Raw genomic sequence first — 13,623 nt, 5'->3', positions numbered from 1 at the left:
GACAGCATCTTTCTTTCACTTGGCTGCAGTATCACTGGCAAACTTCAGGAAAGTAAAGGTTCGGTTGATTTTCCTTTTCTGGGGTACTTGCAGCAATGTTTCTGCACAGTCCCTCTGGGGCTACGTCAGATTTACTTGTCTTTATTTCTGCTGTGAACGAACAGTCTGTCCCAGTGGAGGAGATTCCATCGGGGAGCATCGCCCTCTGGCGTCTGTCTCTTGCTGCTGCAGCAACTGAGAACATTCATTGGGTTCAGTAAGAAGTCTCACAACACCAGGTTAGAGTCCAACTGAGTGACTCACCTGATGAAGGAGCAGCTCTCCGAAAGCTCGCGCTACCAAATAAACCTGTCGGACTTTAACCTGGTGTCGTGAGACTTCTTAGTGTGCCTCCCCCAGTCCAACGCCGGCATCTCCACATCATTCATTGGATTATAACAATCACTGGGTGACCACAAAATCCCCAGAGCCAACCTGTGATCAATTGCACGTGGCAAAGTGTTACACAAATCCTACTCATATTGATGTCTGAGGATGGGATAGATCAAAGAAGTTAGTTTATGAACAGGTTTGTGCTCCTGTTATACATGATGGATAACAATGGAGAAAACAGTTTCACCTTTGCGATTCTGAAGTGATAAATATCATCCCAGAACAGGTACAGCACGGGATTAGATAAAGAGTAAAGCTCCCTCTACACTGTCCCCCATCAAACACTCCCAGGACAGGTACAGCACGGGGTTAGATACAGTGTAAAGCTCCCTATACACTGATCCCATCAAACACTCCCAGGACAGGCACAGCACAGGGTTAGATACAGAGTAAAGGTCCCTCGACACTGTCCCCATCAAACACTCCCAAAGAACAAAGAACAATACAGCACAGGAACAGGCCCTTCGGCCCTCCAAGCCCGCGCCGCTCCCTGGTCCAAACTAGACGATTCTTTTGTATCCCTCCATTCCCACTCCGTTCATGTGGCTATCTAGATAAGTCTTAAACGTTCCAGGTGTGTCCGCCTCCACCACCTTGCCCGGCAGCGCATTCCAGGCCCCCACCACCCTCTGTGTAAAATATGTCCTTCTGATATCCGTGTTAAACCTCCCTCCCCTCACCTTGAACCTATGACCCCTCGTGAACGTCACCGATCTTGGAAAAAGCTTCCGACCGTTCACCCTATCTATGCCTTTCATAATTTCATACACCTCTCTTAGGTCACCCCTCATCCTCCGTCTTTCCAGTGAGAACAACCCCAGTTTACCCAATCTCTCCTCATAACTAGCCCTTCCATACCAGGCAACATCCTGGTAAACCTCCTCTGCACTCTCTCTAAAGCCTCCACGTCCTTCCGGTAGTGTGGCGACCAGAACTGGACGCAGTATTCCAAATGCGGCCGAACCAACGTTCTATACAACCGCAACATCAGACCCCAACTTTTATACTCTATGCCCCATCCTATAAAGGCAAGCATGCCATATGCCTTATTCACTACCTTCTCCACCTGTGACGTCACCTTTAAGGATCTGTGGACTTGCACACCCAGGTCCCTCTGCGTATCTACACCCTTTATGGTTCTGCCATTTATCGTATTGCTCTCCCCTACGTTAGTTCTACCAAAATGCATCACTTCGCATTTATCTGGATTGAACTCCATCTGCCATTTCTTTGCCCAAATTTCCAGCCTATCTATATCCTTCTGTAGCCTCTGACAATGTTCCTCACTATCTGCAAGTCCAGCCATTTTTGTGTCGTCTGCAAACTTACTGATCACCCCAGTTACACCTTCTTCCAGATCGTTTATATAAATCACAAACAGCAGAGGTCCCAATACAGAGCCCTGTGGAACACCACTAGTCACAGGGATCCAGCCGGAAAAAGACCCTTCCACTACCACCCTCTGTCTTCTGTGACCAAGCCAGCTCTCCACCCATCTAGCCACCTCCCTCTTTATCCCATGAGATCCAACCTTTTGCACCAACCTACCATGAGGGACTTTGTCAAACGCTTTACTAAAGTCCATATAGACGACATCCACGGCCCTTCCCCTGTCAACCATTCTAGTCACTTCTTCAAAAAGCTCCACCAGGTTAGTGAGGCATGACCTCCCTCTCACAAAACCATGCTGACTATCGTTAATGAGTTTATTCCTTTCTAAATGCACATACATCCTATCCCTAAGAATCCTCTCCAACAACTTCCCTACCACGGACGTCAAGCTCACCGGCCTATCATTTCCCGGGTTATCCTTCCTACCATTCTTAAATAACGGGACCACATTAGCTATCCTCCAATCCTCTGGGACCTCACCTGTGTCCAATGACGAGACAAAGATTTGCATCAGAGGCCCAGCGATTTTATCTCTCGTCTCCCTGAGCAGCCTTGGATAGATTCCATCAGGCCCTGGGGATTTGTCAGTCTTTATATTCCCAAAAAACCTAACACTTCCTCCCTTGTAATGGAGATTTTCTCTAACGGGTCAACACTCCCCTCCGAGACACTCCCAGTCAACACATCCCTCTCCTTTGTGAATACCGACGCAAAGTATTCATTTAGGATCTCCCTACTTCTTTGGGCTCCAAGCATAATTCCCCACTTTTGTCCCTGAGAGGTCCGATTTTTTCCCTGACAACCCTTTTGTTCCTAACGTATGAATAAAATGCCTTGGGATTCTCCTTAATCCTGTCTGCCAAGGACATTTTGTGACCCTTTTTTGCCCTTCTAATTCCTCATTTGAGTTCTTTCCTACTTTCTTTGTATTCCTCCAGAGCTCCCTCCGTTTTTAGCTGCCTGGACCTAACGTACGCCACTCTTTTCTTTTTGACCAATCCCTCAATTTCCCCGGTTATCCACGGTTCTCGAATCCTACCCTTCCTATCCTTCTTTTTTACAGGCACATGCCTATCCTGCAGCCATAACAACTGTTCCTTAAAAGACTCCCACATGCCAGATGTGGATTTACCCTCAAACAGCCTCTCCCAATCAAGAGCTGCCAATTTCTGCCTAATCCCACTAAAGTTAGCCTTCCCCCAATCCAACACCTTACCCTTGGGACACCACTCATCCTTTTCCATCACTATCCTAAAGCTAACAGAATTGTGGTCACTATTTGCCACATGTTCCCCTACTGAAACTTTGAAGACCTGACCGGGCTCATTCCCCAGTACGAGGTCCAGTATAGCCCCCTCTCTAGTCGGGCTATCTACATATTGTTCCAAAGGACCTTCCTGTACGCATTTTACAAATTCCTCCCCATTCAGACTCCCAGCCCGACACGATTTCCAGTCTATACCAGGGAAATTGAAGTCTCCCAATACAACAACCCTATTTTTCCATTATCTCCTGACATATCAGTTCTTCCACTTCCCTTAGGCTGTTGGGGGGCCTGTAGTATACCCCCAACATAGTGACTGCGCCCTTCCTGTTTCTGAGCTCCATCCACAGTGACTCGTTACACGACCCCTCTGAATTGTCCTCCCTCTGCACCGCTGTAATATGCTCTCGAACTAATACTGCTACTCCCCCACCTCTTTTGGCCCCTCCTCTGTTTCGCCTAAAACACTTGTACCCCGGAATATTCAGTTGCCAGTCCTGTCCCTCTTTCAACCAAGTCTCTGTCCCAGGATAGGTACAGCACGGGGTTAGATACAGAGTAAAGCTCCCTCTACACTGTCCCCATCAAACACTCCCAGGACAGGTACAGCACGGGGTTAGATACAGAGTAAAGCTCCCTCTACACTGTGCCCATCAAACACCCCCAGGACAGGTACAGCACGGGGTTAGATACAGAGTAAAGCTCCCTCTACACTGTGCCCATCAAACACTCCCAGGACAGGTACAGCACGGGGTTAGATACAGAGTAAAGCTCCCTCTACACTGTGCCCATCAAACACCCCCAGGATAGGTACAGCACGGGGTTAGATACAGAGTAAAGCTCCCTCTACACTGTCCCCATCAAACACTCCCAGGACAGGTACAGCACGGGGTTAGATACAGAGTAAAGCTCCCTCTACACTGTCCCCATCAAACACTCCCAGGACAGGTACAGCACGGGGTTAGATACAGAGTAAAGCTCCCTCTACACTGTGCCCATCAAACACCCCCAGGACAGGTACAACACGGGGTTAGATACAGAGTAAAACTCCCTCTGCACTGTCCCCATCAAACACTCCCAGGACAGGCACAGCACGGGGTTAGATACAGAGTAAAGTTCCATCTACACTGTCCCCATCAAACACTCCCAGGACAGGTACAGCACGGGGTTAGATACAGAGTAAAGCTCCCTCTACGAATGAATGAAAAAAAGCTGCTGCTTTTAGTCACATCCACCCCTTTCTTAGGGATTCCACTGAGCCAGAGGATCCCACTCGCTGAAGAATCCCCACTGAAGTTCTAGACCCTTAAGTTTCCATTGCTCATAAAAAGGAGAAAAACTTGCATTTACATAGCACCTTTCACAACCTCAAGATGCCCCAAAGTGTTTTACAGTCAATGAATTAGGGAATCGATGTTACTGGCAGAATCCAACTCCTTCATCATTTGCTCCTGCTCCGAAGCATTCAAAATAAGATTAGACGGTGCACTAACCATTAAACCTGGAGCCTGGGACCACAGTTTCTATCTGCTGCCTATACAGTTGCTGCAGGAATTTTGGACAGTCTCGTTGCAGTTCCAAGTGAGCAAATTCCCACAACTCAATAACCACCTTGAGCTAGACTGGCCCCTCACTCAGGAGAGCTCAATGAATGGGCGGCGTGGGAAGGTGAAACTGGGAGACAAATGTCTGAGACTGGGCTTGTGGTGTTGCTTTGGAACAGTGTAGATAGAGCATCACTCCGTATTAAACCTGTGCTGTACCTGTCCTGGGAGTTTTTGATGGGGACAGTGTAGAGAGCGTTTTACTCTGTATCTAACCCCGTGCTGTACCTGTCCTGGGAGTGTTTGATGGGGGACAGTGTAGAGGGAGCTTTACTCAGTATCTAACCCCGTGTTGTACCTGTCCTGGGAGTGTTTGATGGGAGTCATGATGTGGAGCTTTACCCTGTATCTAATATGGGCGTCGCTGGCTGGCCAGCATTTATTGCCCATCCCTAGTCGCCCTTGAGAAAGTGGTGGTGAGCTGCCTTCTTGAATCGCTGCAGTCCACGTTCTGTGGGTTGACCCACAATGCCGTCAGGGAGGGAATTCCAGGATTTTGACCCATTCCTCCAGGGTTTGAGTTGAATGTGTGGGATGACAATGGGAGAATGCTCTAAATCTCCCCAAAATATTGAGCAAAGAAGGTGTATTCAGGATACTATAGTCTAGTGGCACCCATAATATATCCCCACAAGGCTCTGCATCTTCAATACACCTCCTTGCTTGATGCCTTTAGATATTTTGACTCCATCTAGCAAAGTGGGTTCTTGATTTGATTTGATTTGATTGTCACATGTATTAATATACAGTGAAAAGTATTATTTCTTGCGTGCAATACAAAGCATACCGTTCATAGAGAAGGAAAGGAGAGGGTGCAGAATATAGTATTAAAGTTTAAAGTTTATTTATTAGTGTCCCAATTAGACTTACATTAACACTGCAGTGAAGTCACTGTGAAAATCCCCTAGACACCACACTCTGGCGCCTGTCCAGGTATACTGAGGGAGAATTTAGCATGGCCAGTGCATCTAACCAGCACGTCTTTGGACTGTGTAAGGAAACTGGAGCACCTGGAGGAAACCCACGCAGTCACAGCAAGAACGTGCAAACTCTGCGTAGACAGTGACCCAAGCCGGGAATCAAACCCGGGTCCCTGACGCTGTGAGGCAGCAGTGCTAACCACTATGCCACCGTGCAGTTTTTCACTGTTGTTTGCAGTTACAGTCATAGCTAAGATGTAGAGAAAGATCAACTTAGTGTGAGGTAGATCCATTCAAAAGTCTGATGGCAGCAGGGAAGAAGCTGTTCTTGAGTCGGCTGGTACGTGACCTCAGACTTTTGTATCTTTTTCCTGACGGAAGAAGGTGGAAGAGAGAATGTCTGGAGTGCGCGGGGTCCTTGATTTTGCTGGCTGCTTTGCCGAGGCAGCGGGAAGTGTAGACGGTGTCAGTGAATGGGAGGCTGGTTTGCGTGATGGACTGGGCTTCGTTCTGAGTGGTCCTCTGGGTTTTGGGGGCGAGTTGAGGGTGAGGAGGGGATCAGTGTTCACTAAAAGAAGAACACTCCGGATCTTGACGCGTGGGATGACGGAGGAGCCAGGCAGCAGACTGTCTAAACTCTGCACTGCGATGGACTTGCACCAGATCTCCTGAAACAGCTCAACAAACCAAGGTAAGACTTTCAAGATGGGAAGGTTCTTAGTAAGAGTGAAAGACAAGAAGAAGCCATACTTCCCAGTGATTCCACTCCCACTAAATAGCCCCACTCTCCCATCATAGCCTCAGACACTTGGAACACCCAAACAGTTTTTGCCTCCACCAGCACAGCTGCCAGTTTATTCCAACATTTCTCATTCAGGGCAAAGCAGTTCAGCGGTTTGAGTTGAAAGGAGAAACCGTGGCTATTCCAAAATGGTGCATCTCTTATCCGCTTCGAGCGTTCTTGCCAAACTTCAACATGAGCTCTAAAGAAAGTCTTCACAAGCACAAAATATCAGGAACCAGAACATCTGCCCTCTCTTAACTGGCACCGACTGGAACCTTCCCAGAATTTACTGAACAGTAACAGACTCTGAGTTGACCTCGTCTGCAGTTGGGGTGTGTAGCTTTAGAGTTTAGAGAAAGCTACACTTTCCAGGATATGATATTCCTGATCTTAAAGAGCAGGGCATACTGTAACGTAGGAGCTTGTGTTATTTAGTATTTTATATATTTCGATGAGCATGGAATCTTCATAAGAACACTAGCAGAGGTGATACTCAATCGAGGTCACTGTTAGGATATTGTGCCCAGTTTTGGATGCCTCCCTTGAGAAAGGGTGTTTGGGGCTGGCAGAGGGTGCAGTAAAAGTGATTTGCTGAGGTTAACTTTAGTTATGAGGGGACACCAAAGAAACTGGTGTTTTTCCAAAGAGGTTAAATGACGATCTGATAAGGGGGTTCAATTCTGAGAGGTTTTGATTAACTTGCATTGATATAGCACCTTTAACGCACTAATTCTCCCAAGGTTCTTGACACTGAGCCTCAGAAGGAGACATTGGGAGAGTTGGCCAAAGTGTTAAGTTTTAAAGAAATCGTACAGGAGGAGACAGAGGCAGAGACAACTGGGGAGGAGATTCTAGAGTTTAGGGGCTAAGCAGCTGAGGGCATGGACACCAAAGACGGAGGGATGAAAATCAGGGATGCACAAGAGCTGGAAGTGGAAGAGAACAGAGATCTCGGAGAGTGGCAGGGCTGGAGGAAGTTAGAGTCAGAAAAGGCAAATCCTTGAAGGGCTTTGGGCTTGAGGATGGCAATTATAAAATTTGGGTGTTGCTGGAACGGAAACAGTTGTAGGTCCGTGAGCTCGCAAGGGTGATGAACGAGAGGCACTTGGTGTGAGCTAGCAAGCCTGTGGTGCGCATTCAGGCGTGTGGTGGGCTACAACTTTACAACCGTGGTATTTGACAGAAAATCATGCCATGTGCGCGCATCGAGGTTTCTCGTACAGCCTCCCAATGGGTGAGGATCCCTGCTGCAAGCGTGACGTTGGAAAATTAGCCCTGTTGTTCTTGGATTGATCTCCCCTGGCCCTTGAGAAGAATGGAGCAAAAGCACCAGAACCTAAGCCTAACATTACAGTCTACATTGTTCAATGTGGACCATTTTAGAATTGACAGATGGCAATTAAGTGGTATCATTTGAACTAGGGTCTTGATTGGCTATCTCAGTCTCTAGCTACCTTGATGCCCTTCACTCCCTTTGATAACCAGCTGTCTGTGCAGCTCCCCTTTGAAGAAGTGAATCAAGATGGCCGCTGCTGTCAATCAGCCTGACCTTCCTGCCCCGCCCCCGTCACTCAATTTGTCTGACAGAATTCCATGTTAGTCTTTATGTGGACTGGAACACATTTTGAGCTGTGTCCCCACCGGATGGCTCCCCCCCCCCCCCCCCCCCCCCCATCATCCCATGCCCACACAGCAGCCCTCACACCTGTTTCCTCCCCTGCGCCCCATCCCCACCCCCCACTCCAGCCTCCCGGTGAAACGGTGCAAGGTGGTTTCTCATAGTGTCTGCATTTTTCCAACAGTTCATGGCATCAAGTGGACCTGCAGTAATGGGAACACCAGCGCTGGTTTCTCGGTGGAGCAGCTCGTTCAGCAGATCCTGGATAGCCATCAGACCAAGCCACAGCCTCGCACTCACAACTGCCTGTGCACCGGCAATCTGGGTAGGACAGACCGGGGGCAACCCTTCCAATTAGCGCGTGCCTCTTAGCGGTTTACGTTTTTAAATTAATACTCTTGGGGATTTTATTTGCCATCAAAATACTGCCCCTCCCACAGCCCTCCCCTCCACCTCCCCCAGTCCCTCCCCCCCAACCTTAGAAGCTACTGACTCCTTGCTGGAGTATGTCTTCACAGAGACCATCAACCCTCTGGCACCCCCCCCTGCTGTGTGAGCCTGGACACCCAGTGTCGGTGGTGCTCTGTTCAACCCGTGACAGAAGGGGGCACACCCCCCCCTTCCCCCCGTCGTGGGGGCAGATTCCATCAGGTCAGCCGATTGCAACAACATAATTGTCCGCGTGTCTCATTTCTGGTGGAATGATCCATGCATTTATGACCAAGGAAGTTCTGACCCCCCCCCCACTCCTCCCCTCCCCTCCCCCGCCCCCTCACACACATTCCAATGGGAGAGTGGAGGGTCTCTGCGGAACAATCAGACCTTTTCCTGAACAGCCCCTTTCTCTATCTCAGGAGTTCGCAAACTGAGTGTGCTGCTCTCAAATGTTGCACAAAACCAAACCGATTAAAATAAAAACAGGGAACTTGCATTTATATAGCGCCTTTCATGATCTCAGGATATCTCAGAGCACTCAACAACCAGTTAAGTATTTCTGGTGTTGCCACTGTTATATACTAGCGAACACGGCCGCTCTTTGAGACCAGCAAGCTCCCATTGAGAGCGATTTTAACATAGGATTGGTATTAAGCAGCATTTTTGGGAAGACTCCCATGCCCTTCTTCGAAATAGTGCCTGGGGTTCTTTAACATCCTCTGGGAGAACAGGCAGGACCTTGAGGAACATCTCTTCTGATCGTCAGCACTGCTGACATTACAATGCTGAGGATTCACTTTGGGTTTCTGTGACTGAGACGATGCAAAGGTGTGCATTGCATTCCATGTGGCTGCTTCCTCTTCAGACCAGGGAGGGAGTTACTGGGAGGGGTGGTGGGTGAAATCACAGAAACCACAGAAACCCTACAGCACAGAAAGAGGCCATTCAGCCCATCGAGTCTGCACCGACCACAATCCCATCCAGGCCCTACCCCCATATATTTTACCCACTAATCCCTTTAACCTACGCATCCCAGGACACTAAGGGCAATTTTAGCCTGGCCAATCAACCTAACCCGCACATCTTTGGACAGTGGGAGGAAACCGGAGCACCCGGAGGAAAGCCACGCAGACACGAGGAGAATGTGCAAACTCCACACAGACAGTGACCCAAGCCGGGAATCGAACCCAGGTCCCTGGAGCTGTGAAGCAGCAGTGCTAACCACTGTGCTACCGTGCCGCCCATTACGGGGTGGTGAGAGGGTTGGTGCTGAGGGGCTGAGAGGGAAGAGGCTGGGCATGGGGTTTTCGGGATGAGAGTTGGGGTAGGAGGCTGGCAGCAGTGGGGGGTTGGGGTGATCAACAGGGGGGTTGGGGGGATCAGTGGGGGGTTTGGGCAGCAGCAGGGGGGGGTTGGGGGAAGCAGTGGGGGGGTTGGGGGGAGCAGTGAGGGGCTGGGGGAGCAGTGGGGGGGGTTGGGGGAGCAGTTAGGGAGCAGTGGGGATATTGGGGGGAGCAGTGGAGGGGTGGGCAGCAGTGGGGGGGCTGGGGAGCATTTGGGGGAGCAATGGGGGGTGTTGGGGGGAGCAGTGGGAGGGGTTGGGGGGATCAGCAGGGGGGTTGGCAGAAGTCCTGGGGGGTTGGGGAATGCAGTGAGGGGGTGGGGGGGAGCAGTGGGGGAGCTGTGGGGGCGTTGGGGGAGCGGTTGAGGGAGCAGTGTGTGGGTTGTGGGAGAGGAGTGGGGGGGTGGGGGAGAGGTTCGGGGGAGCACTGGGGTGGTTGGGGGGGAGCAGTGGGGGGGTTGGGGGAGCAATGGAGGGGTTGGAGGGGAGCAGTGAGGGGTGTTGGGGGAGCAGTGGGGGGGTGGGGGGAGCAGTGGGGGGTGGGGGAAGCAGTGGGGGGGTGGTTGGGGGCAGCAGGGGGGGTGTTGGGGGGTGCAGTGGGAGTGGTTGGGGGGAGCAGTGGGGGGGGTGGTTGGGGAAGCAGGGGGGGTGTTGGGAGGCGGCAGTGGGAGTGGTTGGGGGCAGCAGTGGGGAAGGTTGGGGAGCAGCCGGGGGGTTGAGGGAAGCAGTGGAGGGGTTGGGGGATGTAGTGGGAGGGTTGGGGGAGCGGTGTGGGGGGCAGTGGGGGTGTGGGAGAGCAGTGGGGAGGATGGGGGAACATTTGGCGGATCAATGGGGAGTGTTGGGGGGAGCAGTGGGGGGGTTGGGGGGATCAGTGCGGGAGGGGTTGGGGGGGTTTGGGGGAGCGGTTTGGGGGAGCGGTGGGAGGGTTGGGGGGAGCGGTGGGAGGGTGGGGGTTGGGGGGAGCGGTGGGGGGGTTTGGGGGGAGCGGTGGGGGGGTTGGGGGGAGCGGTGGGAGGGTTGGGGGAGTGGTGGGGGGGTTTGGGGGGAGCGGTGGGAGGGTTGGGGGAGCGGAGGGGGGTTTGGGAGGAAGCGGCGTGGGGGGTTTGGGGGGAGCGGTGGGAGGGGTTCAGGGGGCGGGTGGAGAGAACGGTGGGGGAAACAGCAGGGGGCTCGGCGGGGGAGGGGTCGGGTGGAGCGACGGGGTGGTCGGGGGGGGCGAAGGGGGGGGTGGGTGGAGCGGTGGGGGGGGGTCGGATGGAAGCAGTGGGGTGGGTCCGGGGGGGAGCAGTGGAGGGGTTTGGGAGGACCGGTAGGGGGTTTGGGGGGGAGCGGTGGGGGTGGTGTCAGGGGTAGCAGTGAGGGGGGCGGTTGGGAAAGAGCAGCAGAGGGCGGTCGGGGGGGGGGAGCAGCAGAGGGCGGTCGGGGGGAGCAGCGGGGGTGGATCGGGGGGGAGCAGCGGGGGTTGCCGGGGGGGGGAGCAGCAGGGGTTGCCGGGGGGGGAGCAGCGGGGGTTGTCGGGGGGGGGAGCAGCGGGGGTTGTCGGGGGGGAGCAGCGGGGGTTGTCGGGGGGGGGAGCAGCGGGGGTTGTCGGGGGGGGAGCAGCGGGGGTTGTCGGGGGGGGAGCAGCGGGGGTTGTCGGGGGGGAGCAGCGGGGGTTGTCGGGGGGGAGCAGCGGGTATTGTCGGGTGGGGGAGCAGTGGGGGTTGTCGGGGGGGAGCAGCGGGTATTGTCGGGGGGGGGGGAGCAGCGGGGGTTGTCGGGGGGGAGCAGCGGGGGTTGTCGGGGGGGGGCAGCAGTGGGTATTGTCGGGGGGGGAGCAGTGGGGGTTGTCGGGGGGGGAGCAGCGGGTATTGTCGGGGGGGGAGCAGCGGGTATTGTCGGGGGGGGAGCAGTGGGGGTTGTCGGCGGGGGGGAGCAGCGGGGGTTGTCGGGGGGGGAGCAGCGGGGGTTGTCGGGGGGGGAGCAGCGGGGGTTGTCGGGGGGGGAGCAGCGGGTATTGTCGGGGGGGGAGCAGCAAGAGTGGGTTGGGGGGGGAGCAGCAGGGGTGGCTCGGGGGAAGCAGCGGGTGGGGGTCGGGGTGGAGCAGTTGGGGTGGATGGTTTGGGGGAGCAGCGAGGTTTCCAGTGTTTTATTTGGTGTCGAGAGGAATGCCGGGGTCACTGAGCGTTGTTAATCTGTGTAAAATACAACTTTCACCCACTATCTCACCCAGCAATCAGTTCAAATCACCAATTACTGACTGTCTCACTGATACAAACTTACTAAACAAAATTACCTTAGATACCGGCCAGCATCGTGTTTAGAGATCTGATTTACTCCTCAAATCAGTCGGGTGCCTCAACATTGAATATCAGGTGTCACAGATGTATTCAGCATACAGTTACACCTAGTTGGAAGTAATTGTAGATTATAAACTGCCAGACCTAACGGTAACTGGTTGGGGATTCAAATGTGTTGCAAAAACACACAGAGTAAAATATCCCAAGGTATGTGACACATGAGGTGACCAGAAGTTTGGTCACAGAGATAGGATTTCAGGAACCTCTGAACAGAGGAGAATGTGACAGGGACGTTTAGGGAGGGAGTTCTGGAGCTGAGGGTACACGTTCCTCGTAAAACACACCTGAGGGTGCTGTCGGTTACAACAGTGACTGCATCGAGCTCCACGTTCCAGTTTGGTCCCTGCGCTAAACTGAGTTGGATCAGCGCAGCATTCGAAAGGGAAAAACGACAGAAATAAGTTCAGGAAAAGGGCATTGATGCCGTTTAGTGAAGGATTCCTTCGGGAGTCGAATGCTGAGATGGAAATGAGGAAATAAGAACCTTAGAAATTGATATGGATAGGTTAGGAGAGTGGGAAAATGTGGCAGATGGAGTTTATCGTGGATAAGTGCGAGGTGATGCATTTTGGTTGGAAAAATGGGAAGGTGACTTATTACCTAAATGGGGAGAGACTTTGGGATGCTCTGGTGCAGAGGGATCTGGGTGTCCTCGTTCATGAGTAACAGAAAACTAACATGCAGGTACAGCAGATAATAAAGAGAGTGAATGGAATGTTGGCATTCATAGCTAAAGGAATAGAATATAAAGGTAATAAAGTATTGTTGCAACTATACAAGGCATTGGTGAGGCTGCATCCGGAGTATTGTGCACAGTTTAGGTCCCCTTATTTGAGGAAAGGTGTAGTGACATTGGAGGCAGTTCAGAGGAGGTTCACTAGATTGATTCCAGAGATGAGGGGTTTGTTGTATGAAGAGAGATTGAACAGTTTAGGCCGATACTCTCTGGAATTTAGAACAATGAGGGGAGATCAAATTGAGGTATACAAGATGATAAACGGTATGGATAAAGTAGATGTGGAGCAGATGCTTCCTCTTGTGGGGCATTCTAGGACAAGAGATCATAGTCTTAGGTTAAGGGGTAGCAAATTTAAAACAGAGTTGAGGAGAAGCTACTTCTCCCAAAAGGGTTGTGAATCTGTGGAATTCGCCGCCCCAAAGTGCAGTGGATGCTGGGACAGTGAGTAAATTTAAGGAAGAGTGAGACAGATTTTTAATTGGTAATGGGTTGGAGGGTTATGGGGAGAAGGCAGGAAAATGGGGATGAGGAGTATATCAGCCATGATTGAATGGCGGAGCAGACACAATGGGCCGAATGGCCTAATTCTGCTCCTATATCTTATGAAGTTATGAAATGATGAGAGGTTTGGTGAGTCGATGGAGAGGCTTACAATCTGAAAGGGAGATAGGTTATTCTGATGGCTTGTTCCAGCTGCGAACAGTTTTTTAAAAATGGATTTATACAAATTTGTTTTGTTGCTTTTTGGTGA

The 13,623-nt window shown here is 51.9% G+C and overlaps 1 protein-coding gene across 1 annotated transcript in view; it reads left to right on the top strand.

Moving 5' to 3' along the window:
- Positions 1-13,623, top strand: part of LOC144509869 (calmodulin-binding transcription activator 1-like) — a 1,175,789-nt gene that overhangs the window by 1,016,663 nt on the left and 145,503 nt on the right. Inside the window, exon 7 of the mRNA XM_078238794.1 lies at positions 8,199-8,339. Coding sequence (XP_078094920.1) covers positions 8,199-8,339 — 141 coding nt within the window. The remainder of the gene's footprint in view (positions 1-8,198; positions 8,340-13,623) is intronic.

This window comes from Mustelus asterias, chromosome 22 (genome assembly GCF_964213995.1).
Source record: "Mustelus asterias chromosome 22, sMusAst1.hap1.1, whole genome shotgun sequence".
Lineage (NCBI taxonomy): Eukaryota > Metazoa > Chordata > Chondrichthyes > Carcharhiniformes > Triakidae > Mustelus > Mustelus asterias.
The sequence above is the reverse complement of the archived record's forward strand: the minus strand, read 5'-3'. Positions and strand labels throughout refer to the sequence as shown.